The sequence below is a fragment of the Rhinopithecus roxellana genome, chromosome 21 (genome assembly GCF_007565055.1).
Source record: "Rhinopithecus roxellana isolate Shanxi Qingling chromosome 21, ASM756505v1, whole genome shotgun sequence".
Classification (NCBI taxonomy): domain Eukaryota; kingdom Metazoa; phylum Chordata; class Mammalia; order Primates; family Cercopithecidae; genus Rhinopithecus; species Rhinopithecus roxellana.
This window is the reverse complement of record NC_044569.1, coordinates 33,891,917-33,909,125: the sequence shown is the minus strand read 5'-3', so window position 1 is coordinate 33,909,125 and position 17,209 is coordinate 33,891,917. Positions and strand designations below refer to the sequence as shown.

At 39.4% G+C, this 17,209-nt stretch overlaps 1 protein-coding gene across 1 annotated transcript in view; it reads left to right on the top strand.

Moving 5' to 3' along the window:
* Positions 1-17,209, top strand: part of FBXO15 (F-box protein 15) — a 73,852-nt gene that overhangs the window by 21,384 nt on the left and 35,259 nt on the right. The window contains exons 6-8 of the mRNA XM_010356699.2: positions 634-760; positions 2,168-2,250; positions 3,234-3,376. Of these exons, the coding sequence (XP_010355001.2) occupies positions 634-760; positions 2,168-2,250; positions 3,234-3,376 (353 nt within the window). The remainder of the gene's footprint in view (positions 1-633; positions 761-2,167; positions 2,251-3,233; positions 3,377-17,209) is intronic.

The window sequence follows — 17,209 nt, the reverse complement described above, 5'->3', positions numbered from 1 at the left end:
TGCCTGAGGTGCTGGGCACCACTTGTTGAATGAGATGTGACCCCCAGCTCCTTAGGGATTTCAGTTTAATGCTGTGTTAGTGTCTCCTTTATGAAAACACTGGTGATTTAGTTTAAGTTTATTTCTGATGTGTCAACTTTCACCATCTCTGAGTTATCCTTGATAATAACTGTAAAAGGCCCATCTGCTTTCCCACCACCTCCTGAGACCACCCATGCTTATGTCACTTGAAATAGTGTATCTTTGCTTCTGTGTCGTTTCACTCACTTGACTAGGAATACACAGTGAGAGTCTACTTTAGACTGTATTGTGCTGGGTTTTGAGGGAATAGAACAGGAGACAGTTTTACCACTTCATCACTTTCCTGATACTTCAGCTTTCTCCTGGCTGGGTCATTGAGTTGACAGTAAGAGCAAGACGGAGGGGAAGAAAAACCTATTTGGGTTGGAAATCTGGATGTATCCATTTTGCCTTTTATTCATTTGTGTCCCCACCCTGCCAATGTGCCACTTAGTTTGAGCACATCATTAACATGCTCTTCAAACACATTTGTGATACGCTAAAGAGAACTGACAACACTAGAGACAGGAAAGCTCACTTCTCTCTCTCCTTTCCTTGGCATAATGTTCAAAGACTCCGATGGCATTCTTTAATTGCAAAGTACAATCTGAGTCATTTGACCGTATCTACCATGATTGGCTGTGACAGACTCATTCGGATCTTCTGCCTGCACCCTGGCCTCCTGGTGGGAGTGTGGAAGGTAAGACTTGAGTCCCTGTATGTACTGTGTCATTTCCCCGTCACAATACCACGTTGACTTACCATTGTGTGTGACATCAGATGTAACATCCTTTAAGTCTTTCCACTAACTGCAGTCCGTTTTACATCTCACCAACCTCATTTTTTCAGACTAACCTGGCCCTGTCTGCTCCACTGAGGCTGCTCTGCTATTCTGCTATCATAGACATCTATGCCATCTGTTGTTCTGCTGTTCAGCTATCATAGACAACAACCTCTTCCTGCCTTCATGTTTTCCTTCGTGTTATGCCTTTAATGTCATGTGGCTTTCCCACTTCCAATCAGTCCATGTTCCTTCTCTTCCTTTCATGCTCTTTCTTTGACAACATCTCCCCTTACTATGTGTTCAGCACACTCGTCTCCCAAGCACGTTTCTGATCCTGTAGGTGCGGCATTGAGTGAAATCTGCTCTTCAGGGTCGGGTGTCTAAGATGTTACCCTTTCCCTCTGCATAAGATTTCTTGTTTCCCCAGGTCTGCCTGATATTTTAAGATAGTAGTTCACAAATCTGATTCTGTGTTGGCATTATGCATTAGTTTACAATGACTAGATGGAATTAAGACCCCAGCTTCAGACAACACCATCCTCTAGTCCCTTTTCCTTTCCTCAGCCGACTGTGGCCGTCAGTTTTTCTTTCCCTTCTCCCCTTTCTATGTGAAGGTGGCTTGTGGGTGAGACTGCAGCTTGCCTGCTCTGCATTCTGTGACTCGCATGCATTCAGCTGTGTCGGGTGCAGAGTTGTGAGCACTCTGGTGGCTTCGATTGTCCTCTGCCTGGCTACTGGAGAGTGGCACCTTCAGATTTACCATTTGGGGTCACCTACGCCCATCAGTGTCAGCTGTGAATCTGGGGAGAAATGGAGGTCAGCCCCCAGACAGTCACATTTTCTGCTATTCAACCAGATGGACAAGTGAAGAAGTTGAATCTAATCATTCCCACCACGTTGGCCAAATCAGGCAGTTACTTGCAAGAGGAACATTGTATCAGTGAAGTTCAGTATTTGTGAAGTTAATGTAGTATCTGTGAAGGTCTTTGAAAAGAGTTTGAAACAGCCTGGAACTAACTGCATAGTTTCACAACTGTCATATATATCTTTTGATATTTCGCAAGCCCTAGGCTGTGAGTTCTTTTGGTCCTCTGTGCTCTGCATATTTGGGTGAATTATGGTCCTGCTGTCAATATGAAATGTAAGTCTTATTAGATAGTAATAACATATTAGCAGTAACAATGCATTAGCACTGTGGTGATCTTATGGTTGTAAGAAACTGCATCTATCTGCAAGATGAATGTGCTGTGATCTTCACAATGACCTTGTGAAAAATTTAAACATTTTGGTTGAAATATGTATTCTTCTTAATTAACTTTTCAGAAGAAGGAAGAACTGGCTTTTGTTATGGCAAATCTTCATTTTCATCACCTTGTGGAGAGAAGCACATTAGGCTCGGCCACTGTGTATGTATTTATATGTGGGTGTGTTGAATTTTTGTACAGTAAATATAAAGTATTAGAAGTTGATGCCATCTTAATATTCTGAGAATAGCTGCACAGATGTTCTGTTTTTAATCAGTAAACACAAACCAACAGGCATAATTATTTGGCTGTTGCTAAAATAATTGGATTATTCACAAGTACACATTTGCTGTATTTATTCTGGGTTACGGAATTTATACCGAGTAGGATGTTATTTATATGGGTAGGACAGCTTCATTACTTTCAGATGCCACTACTCTCCTTCAAGTTCTTGCTCTTATGTGAATTTTCGCATCTTGTGAGGCATGTAGACTCCTGGCCCTGGGGCTGAACCTGGCCTGCGGATGATCCTGTCTGGTGTGGACAGTGTGTGTCTTTCAGTGAACTGCGTCTTTAGGTGGGGCATAGGCTTCCCATTTCACTACAGCTCTCACCCTTTTCCTGTGGACTTAGACTCTTCCTTACTCACTGTGGTTTTTTTTATTACCTGAGAAGCTCCTGAATATTTTTGAATTTGTCACCTTATGTAGTCATGTTTTTCTTGTTGAATAAAACTTTGTGTTGGCTTTGGGTCTGCCTGGATGTCTGTCTGTCCTGCAGATCGGTGTTCAGTGCCTTTTCCTGCTGAGCGCTTCTGTCCACTGGACACTGAGAACAACATGGGGTCAGAGTGGCCTTTGTAGAGTGGCCATCCTGGGATCAGCTGCAGAAACACGTGCACCCGTGCTGGGCTGTGGCTGCCTACAGAACTCACATCATTGCCTGTTTTTACAGAAGTTGGTAAAATGAACATTGAACAGTCTTTTAAGTTCCTGATATTGAAGATTATAGGGAATCCTATGGTGTTTCATTTGTAGGAGGTAGTGCTTTGATATGGGTGGTAATTTTTTAAAAAGTGTTTTCAAACCAAGAATTTTATCCCTGGCACTGACAAATTTGCATGTTTCTTTTGTTTTGCTTTTCAGTCCCTATGAACTGCCTCCACATAGCCCGTTTTTGGATGATAGCCCCGAGTATGGACTGCATGGCTACCAGCTCCATGTTGATCTGCACAGCGGTGGGGTTTTCTACCTATGTGGTACCTTTCGTAATCTCTTCACCAAGAAAGGTGACATTAATTGAGTTTTTATTTCATTATGAAATTAAAGGTTGAGATGAGGGAACCAATTTTTATGTCTGAGTTAAGAATTGCCCTCACTGGTCACTTTATAATTTTTTGGCACCAGTATCCTCCTAGACCCGTGTGTCGTCCCAGGGCTTGTGAAAGTCCTCACCGGACCAAGTCTCTTCAGTGCTGGCTCTGTCTCCTTCACCACCATCACTCTCAATGCCACCTCCTGGGGGTAGCCCCTACTCATCTTCTCTACCGATGCATCCTTATTATTTTTCCATGCAGTCTGCTTTCCCCAGACTTCCTCCCTTCTTTCTCAAAGGAATGTGGTAAATTTGCCAGCAGGGCCCGTGCCACTCCAGGATGAGAGTAAAGAGAAACCAGCCTTTCTCCTCTACATACTGCATCAGTGTTTGCCAAGCCTACCAAAGCCAGGACAGAGGCTGGGGCAGAGAGAGAAAAGGAGGGGGCTTAGGCCAAGCAGGAAAAAAGTCAGAATGCCCCATTCTGACTTGTCTGATTATTTCCTTTTGGTTTCATTCATGTGTAGCCTGTAAACTTGGAGTTTCATGTAAGGACTTGGTTAGATTCAAGTTTAACATTTCTGGTAAAAACATTTTAAAAGGGAAGTTATGTACTTCATTTTGCATTATATTGAGAGGTATGTAATGTCAGGTTGTCCCATTATTAGTAATGCCAGGTTTGATCATCTGGTTAAGATGGTGACCTGCTAGATATCTTCATTATTAAAAGTATTCTTTCCAAATACCCTGCTCCGAAGTCTTTCATCTAGTGGACTTGACACCCATTAATGATCTTTGCCTAAATCAAATACTTTGTTTAAAAATGTTGATTTTCTAATTATGTCACTATTTCTATATTTGTCAACTGAGCTTTTGTAAAGAACTTTCTCTTATCACCTGGGTGAACTTCTAAAAAGGCAGAGCAAATGCTTAATTCTTTCCTTTTAACTGCTAATTTTCAGATTAAGAAATTGATGTTACAGAGCAAAAGGGGCTTGCTGCCCGATGTGCTAGAACCCAATGCTGTGACACCAGGTTTTTGAGAAAAGAAAAGCTTTTTATGGCTAGTCCACTAACAAGGAGACAGGAGTCCAGCTGAAATCTATCTCCTCATGCTGGCTTTAACGCAGGAATTTTTTAAGGAAAGGTTTAGGGAGTGGATTCTGGGATTAGTACGTGATTGGTGGAAGGAAAGGGGAGGTCCGGAAGGTCCTCAGGCATGGTGCAGTTATCTCTTCATGCCCTCATGGGTCACTTGCAAATTCAGGAGGAGTTAATATGAAACGTGGTGGGAATTCAGGCTGTGATGTCAAAAAGCTCCATCTGTGAAAACTCCAGTTGGCCATGTTGGTTCCAACGGATTTCAGCTAGTTTTGTCTTATAAGTGGAGGGAGTTTTAGTATTTCAGTAAGTCGCTTTTTTTTTTTATCTGCCATCTTGCAAACTCAGGCATTTCTGTTAGTCATTAGTTTCTTTAACTCTGTGGAACATGGTTTCATTGATGCAGTAGTCATCTCCTGTGGTGGAAAAAATTTGAGCTTTTCTTCTTTCCTCCTCGGCCCCACCCTTGTTTAGTGTCACTTTGGACTCTGGGATATTTCCTTATTCAATAATTTACAGTCAGTTATAGACATTTCTTTTTGAAGTTAAAATTGTCCCCAGCTTTTTGGGTGGGGTCTGCTTCAGGCTGCTTCTGTGTCCTATAGATAACCCGTTTGCCTTTGAGTCTTCCTTGCTTTTTGGCTCAGGAAGATTTCTCAGTTTTCTTGTGTTTGTTGGCATTTTTATCAGAATTGTTCAATTCCATATATTAACCTGAGGTGTATTAACATCTTTGTTGTTGAATTGTTCCATCCAAGAATGTGGAACATCTTTCAGTTTGTTTAAAAATACTTTTATGTCTTTTAGGAGTGTTTCAGAATTTTCTTCATACTAGTTTTATACATTTCTTGTTAAGATATTTATGAAGTATTTAATTCTTGTTACTTCTCTTTTGTTTTATCTTCCAGTTGTTTCGTAATTTCTTTGTGAGGTTTTGGTCTCATAGAATGAGTTAGGAAGTATTCTTTCCTCTTGGATTTTTTGGAGGATTTTGCATAGAATTGGTAGTATTTCTTCCTTGTTTGGTAGAATTCATCTATGAAGTCATCAAAGCCTGGACCTTTCTTTATGAAAAGATGTTTAACTACAGTTTCTTTTTCTTTCAAAGAGATAGAGCTATTTAGGTTATTCATTTCTTCTTGAGTGAGCTTTGGTATTTTTTTGTCTTTTAAGGAATTTGTCCATTTTATCTAAGTTGCTGAATTTATTGGCATAAAGGTCTTCATAATAGTCCCTTATAATCTTTTTCATGTCTATAGAATCTGTAGTGACATGATGTGATTCCTAATATTGGTAATTCATGTATTCTTTCTTTTTTTTCCTGATCAGTGTGATTGGAAGTTTATCAATTTTATTGATCTTCTCAGAGACCCAACTTTTGGTTTTATTGACTTTTTTCCTGTATCTGTTTTGTATTTCATTGAATTGCATGTTGATTTTTATTCTTTCTACTTTTTTTCTGCTTATGTTGTAACTTGCTCTGTTTTTCGTTTCTTAAGGGAGAAGTGGAAATTATTGATTTGGGAACTTTCATATTATATTAAGATGTTTGACGCTATGAACTTCCACCTAAGTACTGCTTTAGTGGCATCCCACAAATTCTGATATGTTTTATTTCATTTTTATTCACTTTAAAATACTTTCTCATTTCCCTTTTATTTCTTCTTTGATCTGTGGGATAGACAGAAGTGTGCAATCGAGTTTCCAAATATTTGGGGATTTTCTGGAGATCTTTCTGGTACTGAGTTCTAATTTAATTCGATCGTGGTCAGGAAATATGCTTTGTATTGCTTGAATTTTTAAAAAGTGACTGAAATTTGTTGTATGTTCCAGAATATGATCTCTTTTGGTCTATGTTTCGTGTGTACTTGAGAAGAATGTGTTCTGCTATTGTCGAGTAACGTGTTCTACCATGTTAATCAGGTCAGATTGCTTGAGAGAGTTCATTTTTATTTTGCCTATCAATTATTAAGAGAGGGCTGTTGAACTCTCCAACTCTGATGTGAATTGTTTGCTGTTTTATCAGTTTTTGCCATGTGTATTTTGAAGCTCTGTTACATTCATGAACATTGGAGACTATGATATCCCTTTGACTAAGTACCCACTGTGTACACTGTTGAGGGTGCCGCCAGTGTGCCCCAATGCATGCCAAGGGTGCAAACGCTGTGCCTTATATGCCAGTATTAGCTGAGAACTGAGTCTCTGCTCTCCATGGCTGCAACCCTCATAGAGTATTGAATTGGGCATCTAGCCTGACCTGGTGCCACCAGTGTGAGCAGCTGTCCTGGGAAATGGGGGAACAAGATGCAATTTCCACAGCTATGAGGTGAGATGGCTGGCTGGTCCCAGCTACAGCTGCTCCTCAGAGCTCTCCTTCCCCTTTAAACCTTGTGAACCATTACGGAGACCCTGTGTGTCCCCACTTTGCCTCCCCCGCCTCAGCCCACACTGCTGCTGTTCCCTCTCTGGCCTTATCCCTTTCTGTCCTCACCACTCTAGCTCTGCTGCAGCTTTAGTGAGTTCCTCTCTGTTCCTTGACTGTGTCAGGCCTGCTGTGGCCTCAGATTCTTGGTGTGCCCCTCTCGCCTGCAGTGTTACTGCCCTGGATCTCAGCATGGGTCCCCGGGGTTGTGTTTCTCTGAGCCTGATTCACTGACTGCTTCTCAGTGAGGCTTTACCCACTTTGCTACACCTAGAAGCCCTCACTCTCCCCATTTCTCACCTGCCCAGCTCAATTTTTCTCCATAGCACTATCTAACACACAGAGTTTACTTATTTAGGTATTTTGTATGTTTAAGAGAAGTAACTTGAACAAGGCAGTATTTGGGTTTATTTTGTTCAGGACTGTCATGGCACATAGTAGGCATGCACATAAATATCACAAAGAGAATGGGTGGCTCCCAAAGGCCACGCAGTTGAAGGGCTCTTAGATAGTCTATTCTGGGCCTATTACCTTAAAGCTCTTTCTGTTTCTTTAGCTAAAGGATTCTCAGCTGCATTGGCCAGGATCTTTTTGGTCAAAGCTCTTGCAGTTCTCTGTTGCCTCTAGAGGATAAGATGCAGCTTCAGGATGCTGCAGAGCAGAGCAGCAAACTGGCCCTCCTTGTAGGACTAAAGCAAGGTGACAGCGAGGGCCTGAGCCTCTCCACCAGGAGAGAGAAGCCCTGCCTCATCCTGCCTCTCAGGGTCTGGGGAGGCCCCAGGAGGCTGGTGGGGCCTAGTTCCTAGGCTGCTGTGTGGTTCCAGAGCTGCCGCTGCTGGTCTTCCTCCACTGCCTTAATTCCTTTTCTTTTACAACCCAGAGGAAGGGCATCAGAATTCCCCTTCTAAAGTACGTGACTGTGTACTTCTCTCTGGAAAGAAAAAGCCTCACAAATTCAAGGTCTGGCAGAGTACTTTCTACCTTTGTACCTATGGTAGGTTACTTGGCTAGACAAATAAAAATGAAATTTGTGTTTAGGTACTTAGTGTCTATATCATCCTCTCATTACAAGGCAAACATCAGGAACTTGTGCTGTTTCTCGTCTGAGATGGTTTATAAGACATAGCTTTTGCAGTATACCAACTATTCTGTAAAAATTGCTTCCAAGATACTAGTTATATTACTTTCAATTTTTAAAATGTTTATTTTGAAATAATTTTACATTGTACAAATACAGAGAACTCCTGTACAGTCTTTATACAGAATTTACCAAATTACAACATTATTTGCCATTAAAAATCATTTTTTCTTTCTCTTTCTCTCTCTCTTTCCCCTTCTCTATGTGTGTGTGTATAATGTTAATAGACCCCTTGATGTTTATATGACTTGTGTGTGTGTATACATATATATACACATACACACATATGTACACATATATACACATACATATGTATGTATATATATACACACACATATATACACATACACGTACATACACGCACACAGGTCATAAAATCATCAAGGGGAATATTAACATTATTAACATTATGAATCTCAAAGTGCTGGGATTACAAGCATGAGCCACCACACCCTGGCCTGCCTTTATGTGGTGTGGTGTGGTGGCTCATGTTTGTAATCCTAGCAATTTGAGAGGCTGAGGCAGGCAGATCACTTGAGCCCAGGAGTTCCAGACCAGCCTGGGCATCATGGTGAAACCCTGTCTCTACAAAAAAATACAAAAATTAGCTGGGCGTGATTACATGCACCTGTAGTCTCAGCTACTTGAGAGGTTGAGGGTGGGAGGATCAAGAGTTCCAGGGTGCAGTGAGACGTGATTGTGCCCCTACACTCCAGCCTGGGCAACAGAGCAAGACCCTGTCTCAAAAAAAAGAAATATATATGTAGAATTATGTGTGTTAGAATCCATATACATGTAGAATTATCCCATCACTCTATTATTGAGGAGTTACGCTTGTTAGGTGCTAGGTCTGTCTTACCTAGAACTGCAGAGAAGAGGACCCGCCATTCATTATTGCAAACAAATACAGCATAACATTGATTAATTTTTATATTGCATTCTTCATACCTAAAATATGCCTGTAATAATGATGAATATGATAGTAATAGGGAACATTTATGAGCACTCATTATAGGTTTCTGCTACATGTTTCGTGTAAAGTATTTCACTTCCTCTTCATAGCAAGCCTGAGCCGTGGGTACTCTTACCTCCCGTGTTATTGATGAGGAGTCAGAAGCTGGTAGTGAGTCAGGTCTCTGTTCTGTAAAGCTAGCAGGTGGCACAGTCTGCACTCAAGTCTGTGTGACTCCAGAGCTGGGTACGTCCTGCTTCCTGTAATATACTTCCTGTATATTTTTGCCTTTTAAATGATGTACTTTTAGAGTATATCTTCTTGTGTGTGTGTGACTGTCAGTGTATTTCCAAAGTTTTGGCATTGTAAGTGTGGTCAGGGTAGGCTGCTGACTTGCTGGAGTAATATTTAAGCCAATTTTGTGTTAACGTTAATAAACCCCTTGATGGTTATATGATTGTTATAACACATAAGAGGTTAAGTTAAATGAAGGAGAATGGGAAACTGAGATAGGAATAATTAGCCTTGTATGATTTCCCCCCAATAAAAAGATGACAAAGTAGAATTTCCAAGGTGGGCTCAAATATATTTCCACTTCCCATGGTTGCACTACTAGAAGTCAGCAGAGGGCGCTGTTGTCATCAGAGTGTCTGTAACATTTTAAAAAGTATTATACAAATAGAATGTCCTCTGTAGTTTTTGAGAAACTCTCTTGTGGTACCATGTGGTATATTTAGTAAATTTCAGCTCTGTCATTGCATTTGGGGATAGAGCACTTTGCCCCCATTAAAAAAAAAAAAAAACTTTCTCACTATCAAGGATAAAATGTTCTATCATCACGTCTCTGGAATGTGGGTGGCTCTCTGCTCTGTTCATCCTCCGTGAGACCTGAGAAGGCTGGCTTGACACTAACCAGGAAGGCTGTAGGGAGCTGCGGGAAGTAAAGGGATGAGGCTGGGTCGTTTGGGGTTCATCCGTTAACAAACAGTTACTTAATGCAGGAGATGGGACACACAGAGGGAAGCTCCGCCTCCATGTGATCCCTGCCTGATAGGCTTAGGGACAGAGAGAGGCTTGGGAATCCAGGCACAGACATGAGCAGAGAGGGGTGGCATGAGGGATTCCTGGAAGGTTCTGAGGAAGGGCACACCAGGAGGAGGTGGGGTGGGGATGAAGTGACCAGTTGCAGTGTCCAGACAGGTTACTGGGGAGGGGTCCAGGCCCGGATAGTAGGGTCGTGTGGTAGTGGAAAGCATAAAACTTCAACTATGACGTAATTTATTAATAGAGCCAGAATTTGGTCATTCTCTATGGACATTTCCAGGATTCTGTTTTTGAATAAGGGATTTTATGGATGCTCCAATTTAGTCCACCAAGTCATTGCAATCCTATTAAAAACCCCAATGGAAATTTATTATCAAACTTGCAAAGTAGAGTCTAAAATCACTTTGGAAATGCACATATGCATATTAAATGGCTGAGAAAGTTTGTTTTAAATTTTTAATTATGACAAAGTATAATCTTTTCTATGTATACAGGCTACAGAAAAACAATGCAATAAAAAACCATGTAGCCACCACAGTTTAGAAATAGGCCAGTACCACAAACTTTGAAGCCATCTGCATGTCTCCAACCTGCTCTCATCTGCTTCTTTTCCTGCCAGAGGGAACCACCATTCTGACTGTTAATTGTTCCCTTGCTTTTCCTTTTTTTTTTTTTTTTGGTAATTAAACATCTTTGTATTGTGAAAAGACACACAGAGAGATGCATAAGACATTATTGTAAAGAAAACACCTGTGTGATCACCATCCAGGTCTTAAGTTTTGAAAATGAATTGAGAGGGGGCTGGCTTAGCAGATGTTAACCACTCTGAAACTACAGGAACCAAGAAAGTGCAGTATCACTAAAGAAATAGATACCCGGGGGAGTGGAGCAAAACGTCTTTCACATCTTTTGCAGTTCTGGATTTTTCTGTCAGATTATTTTTGTATACACAAATCCTTTATTCATATTTTAATAAATATTAGATTCATAGAAAAAGCAATGAGTATCTATTTTGATTATACATTATGCATTATGATATATCTACATATCAGTGTATATCTTCATCCTTTAAAAGATACATATGTATTTCTTTAGAAAGTATAGAATGCATTGTGTAGAATAATTTGCCTTATACTGGCTAAAAGGATCTCTAAAATTGTACATGTAGGGAATGCAAATAATCAAAGGATTTGTGTTTGTTTTCAGACACAACAATCCCAATGAAGAATTCAGAGTGAGTTCTGGCAATTTAATGTCGTCTACCTCTTGGTCACGATATTTTCTCTGAACAAAATATCCCTTTGTTTTATTTTCTTAACTCTGTCCCATGAACTTTGGTACAAAGTCCTTTGAGTTTTTTTCAATGTCTGTTACTAAAAACAAACCAGAAGAAGCCCGTTAACTCTTGGTGCCTGGGATTAGGTTCTCAAGTCACAGAGTGGGAAGAGTATTTCCAAACTGACTCAGTGGTAAATGCTCAGAAATAAGCGTCACCTCATTGGCTGACCAGCAACATCTCCCAGCTCAGCCAGTGCTGCAGTCATCCATTTTGAGGCAACAGCTTGTATCTCTTAGCTTTGAGTTCTGACGTGTCTCCAGCGGGCTCAGCTCCCAGGCCAGTGGACACTAAGTCTTGCTCTACTTTTCTTCCTCTGTTGTCCTTTCAGATCTGAGGATGTTCTATTTTGGCGTCGTTAGGAGGACCCTAGGTCCTCTAATTCCGTAAAATATTGCTCATGCTTCTAGGCATTATTTTCCCTCAGTAAGAAGCTGTGTCTAGGGAAAGGCTTTTTGACCTGTCTGTACTACCCGATAGTGAATAAAACGGATTTGTGTCCTTTTTTCCTTATAGGTTTATGTGACTGCTTCTCCTTGGAACTTTGTCATACTCCTCCCCCAAGGAGCTGGAAAGTGTCCTTTCTTTGCATTTTTATGTGTTCTGCCACTTTGTCAAGTCATGGCTATACTGAAAATTTTAAAAAGGATCCATCTAATTTATTTTCACAGAAAAATGTATGATCCCCGGACTTGCACATATTGTTACCTGCTTCTTTGTGTATTGCCACTAAAATTAAGCTAAAAGGAAGTTTAGATGAAGAAATATTTTGCTCTCTGAATTGGATTTATGAGGGGAAAGAAGGAATGTATGTGAAAAGTGACGGAAATACTGAAAGAGTAATTTGTAAATGAAAAGTTAAGGTGAGCTTTTAACAGTGCCTGTGGGTTTTTCTGTATAACTTTTGTTTTCTGTTCTTTTGGAAATGTAAATAGGTGACATTGACTCCCTAATTTCAGTGCTTCACTAGGAAGACTACCAGGACTCAGGATATAGTCGCATTATCGGCTGAGATTTATGACAGTGAAAGGATACAGAACAAAGTCAGCAAAGATAGAAAGGGCATGGGGTGAAGTCTGCAGGAAACCAGTGCAAGCTCAGAATCCTTCCCCATGGGGTCGACACAAAGTGCTCTGAATTCCTCCAAGAATGAGTTGTGACCAGACGTGTGAAATGTTGTCTATCATTAGACAGCTCTAATGAGCGCTCATTAGAGACTCAGCACCCAGGGTTTTTACTGGGGGCTTGTCACATTGGCAGTCTCTGCCTGGCACTGGCAGAATTCCAGACTGTCAGAAGCAAAGAGGATGTTCAGCATTAACCACATTGTACAAATTGTTTAGGTACGGGAACCACCCTTACTGGTTAGGGAATGGTGGGTGAGAACACTTCTGAAATCCAAATGCTTAGACCACATCCAAGGGCCAGACTTGCAAGCAGGTCTTCCTAAGAATTGACAGTGTGAGGCCTGCTGTGTGAACTCTTTTCAGCATAGCTGTCCATGAGCACTTTGATGAGGTGATGGTGCCACCCCGTGAAAGAGAAGACAGGAAATAGTCCAGTTGTGTCTTTGAAGTGTAAATAGAGCTTGCCAGAGGGGCCTCATCAGCAATGCAAAGTATGAAGAAATGTATATATATTTGATTTTTGTATCAGGCTAATTATTACCAATTTTCACAAACTGAAGGAAAAAGGTTTTGCATGGTGCAGTATATTGTAGTATTTTTATCAGTATTGAGAGGAAGAGGAATACTAAAGAATCTAAGGGAGGTAAATCTTAAATAACAAAGTATGCTGCTTCTGTCATTTGAGTTTTTCTAAAAATAGATGGTACTTTTTAGAGCAGTTTTAGGTTCACAGCAAAACTGGAAGGAAGGTACAGAGATTTCCCATATAGCTTCTGCCCCCACAAAACCATAACCTCTCTCATGATTAAAATCCCACACTAGAGTGGACAATGTTGACATATCATAATCACCCAAGGTCCTACCATAGTTTATGGCAGGGTTTACTCTTGGTATTGTACATTTAATGAGTTTGGACAAATGTTAATGGTCCGTTTTCACTATTATGGTAGTATACAGAGCAGTTTCACTACCCTAAAAATCCTCTGAGCTTCACCTATTCATCCTTCCCTCCTCCCTAATTCCTAGCAACCACCAGCCTTTTTGCTGTCTCCATCCTTTTTCCTTTTTTAGAATATCATATGATTGGAATCTTACAGTATTAACCTTTTTAGACCAGCTTCTTTCAGTTAGTAATATGCATTTAAGTTTTCTCCATGTCTTTTCATGGTTTGATAGTTCATTTCTTTTTAGTGCCAGATAATATCACATTGTCTGGATGTACCACAGTTTATTCATCTACTGAAAGACATCTTGGTTGCTTCCAAGTTTTAGCAATTATGCATAAAGCTGGTATAAGCATCCATGTGCAGGTTTTTTTTTTTTTTTTTTTTTTTTTTGAGACGGAGTCTTGCTCTGTCACCCAGACTGGAGTGCAGTGGCCAGATCTCAGCTCACTGCAAGCTCCGCCTCCCGGGTTCACGCCATTCTCCTGCCTCAGCCTCCCGAGTAGCTGGGACTACAGGCGCCGCCACCTCGCCCGGCTAGTTTTTTGTCTTTTTAGTAGAGACGGGGTTTCACCGTGTTAGCCAGGATGGTCTCGATCTCCTGACCTCGTGATCCGCCCGTCTCGGCCTCCCAAAGTGCTGGGATTACAGGCTTGAGCCACCGCGCCCGGCCCATGTGCAGGTTTTTATGGACACAAGTTTTTAACTCCTTTCAGTAAATACCAAGGAGCGTGATTGCTGGATCATGTGGTATGAGTGTGTTTAATTTTGTAAGAAATGGCCAAACTGTCTTCCAGAGTGACTGTAGTATTTTGCATTGCTATCAGCCATAAATGAAAGTTACTGTTGCTTCACATTCTTACCAGCATTTGGCCTGGATTTTGGCCATTCTTTTAGAGTCTTTTGGATTTTCTACCGAGATGGTCATGTCATCTCTGAACAAAGAGTTTTATTTCTTCCTTCCTAATCACAATACCTTCTATTTCCTTTTCTTGTCTTATTGCATTAGCTAGGACTTCCAGTATGATATGGAAAAGCACTGATGAGAGGAGTCATCTTTGCTGTGTTCCTGATCTTAATGAGAAAGTTTCGAGTTTCTCACCATAAAGCACAATGTTAACTACAGGGTTTATGTAGCTATTCTTTATTAAGTTGAGAAAGTTCCCCTGTATTCCTGTTTTTTCCTGGATTTTGTTGAATGCTGTTTCTGTATGTATTATGATCATGTGATTTTTCTTCTTAAGCCTGTTGTGTGATGGATTACATTAATTGATTTTCAATGTTAAACCAGCTATGTTGACCTTGGAGAAATTCTACTTGATCATAATATATAATTATTTTTCTACATTGTTGAATTTGACTTGCTGGTATTTTGTTGAGGATTGTTGCATCTTTATTCATGAGAGTTACTTGTCTGTAGTTTTCTTCTCTTGCAATGTTTTTGGTTTTGAAATTAGAGCAAAACTGGCCTTATAGAATGAGTTAGCGAGTATTCCCTTTGCTTCTATCTTTTGAAAGAGATTTTAGAGAATTGATATAATTTTTTCCTTAAATATTTGGTAGAATTTACCAGTGAACTCATTGGGGCCTGGTGCTTTCTGTTTTACAAGGTTATTGATTATTGATTCAATTTCTTTAATAGCTACAGACCTGTTTAGATTATCTATTTCTTCTTGTGTGAATTTTGACAGATGGTGTCTTTCAAGGAATTGGTCCATTTCATCTAGATTATCAAATGTATGGGCATTGCTTTGTTCATAGTATTCTCCTATTATCTTTTTAATATCCATGGGAGCTACACTGATGTTCCCGTTTTTCATTTCTGATATTACCAATTCATATTCTCTCTTTTTTTCTTAGTTTACGTTGCTAGGTGCTTATTACTTTTATTCTTATTTCCAAAAAACCAGCTTTCGGTTTCATAGATTTTTCTGCATTGATCTTCTGTTTTTAATTTTACTGATTCTTCCTTTAATTTTTATTCTTTTTTTTCTTATTAGTCTGGATTTAATTTGCTCATATTTTTCTAGTTTCTTAAGGTGTGAAAGCTTAGATTGTTGATTTCAGATCTTTCTTCTTTTCTAATATATGAATTTAATGCCGTAAATTTCCATTTAAGCACCACCTTTACTGCCTCCCACAAAATTTGTTAAGTTGTGTTTTCATTCTCATTTACTTCAGAACATTTTTAACTTTTTCTTGGAATTTCTTTTTTGACTCATGTGTTATTTAGAAATCTGTTATTCAGTCTCCAAGTACTTTGGAATTTTCCATCTAACTTTCTGTTATTGATACCTAGTTTAATTGTATCAGTTTGCAGACATTGTATGATTTCCAGTCTTGTAAATTTGTTAAGGTAAGTTTTATGTTTTGTTTTTTTGTTTTTCTGAGACAGAGCCTCAGGTGATCCACCTGCCTCAGCCTCCCAAGTGCTGGGATTACAGGTGTGAGCCACTGCGCCTGGCCAAGGTGTGTTTTATGGTTTTATGGCCCATAATGTGGTCTATCTTTGTAAATGTTCCACGTGAGCTTGAGAAGAATGTGCATTCTGCTCTTATTGTATGATGTAGTCTATAAATATCCATTATACCCAGTTAATTTATGACATTGTTGATTCACTTACCTCCTTACTGATTTTCTGTCTGCTGGATCTGTCAATTTCTGATAGGTGTTGATGTCTCCAACTATAATAGTGGGTTAGTTTATTTCTCTTTGCTGTTCTATTAGTTTTTGCCGCAGATATTTTGATGTTCTGTTGTTAATCACATACACATTAAGAATTGTTATAGCATTTTGGAAAATTGATCTCTTTATCAGTATCTGATGGCCCCTCTTTATCCCTGGTAAGTTTCCTTGCTCTGAAGTATGCTCTGTCTGACATATAGCTACTTACGTTTTCTTTTGATTGGTGTTAGCATGGTTTATTTTTTTCTTTCCACTTAATTTGTATGTATCTTTACATTTAAAGTGAGTTTCTTATTGGCCATATATAGTTAGGTTTTGTTTTTTTCTACCAACTCTGAGAATCTTTGTCTCTTAATTGGTATATTTAGACCACTGGTGTTTAAAGTTATTATCAATACAGTTGGAGAGGTATATACTGTATTTGTTATTGTTTTCTATTTGTTACTTTTGTTCATTATTCCTATTTATGTATTCTATGCTTTTTCTGCATTTTGTAGTTTTAATTGAGCATTTTATATGATTCCATTTTGTCTTCTTTTTAGCATGTCACTTATACTTGTTTTTAAACTTTTATAGTGGTTGCTCTACAATTTACCACATTGACCACAAATCCAGTTTCACTTTCACATAACACTCTGCCGCTTCACAGGTATTGCAAATACCTTACAATAACAAAATAATCCAAATTCCTCCCTCCCAATCTTTGTATCATTGCTGTTTCTCGTTTTGCTTATACATAAGCATATATATATATATATATATATATATATATATATGCACACATATGTATATGTATTTGAATATATTATTACTATTATTATTTTGGGCAAACTGTTATTTGTCAGGTCAATTATGAATAAGGAAGTGAAAGCTTTTTTTTTTTTCACTTATTCCTTCAGTGCTCTTTATTTCTTTATGTAGATCCAAGTTTCTGACCTTTTATCGTTTTCCTTTTTTTTTTTTTTAAATTATTATACTTCAAGTTCTAGGGTACATGTGCACAACATGCAGGTTTGTTACATAAGTATACATGTGCCATGTTGGTTTGCTGCACCCAT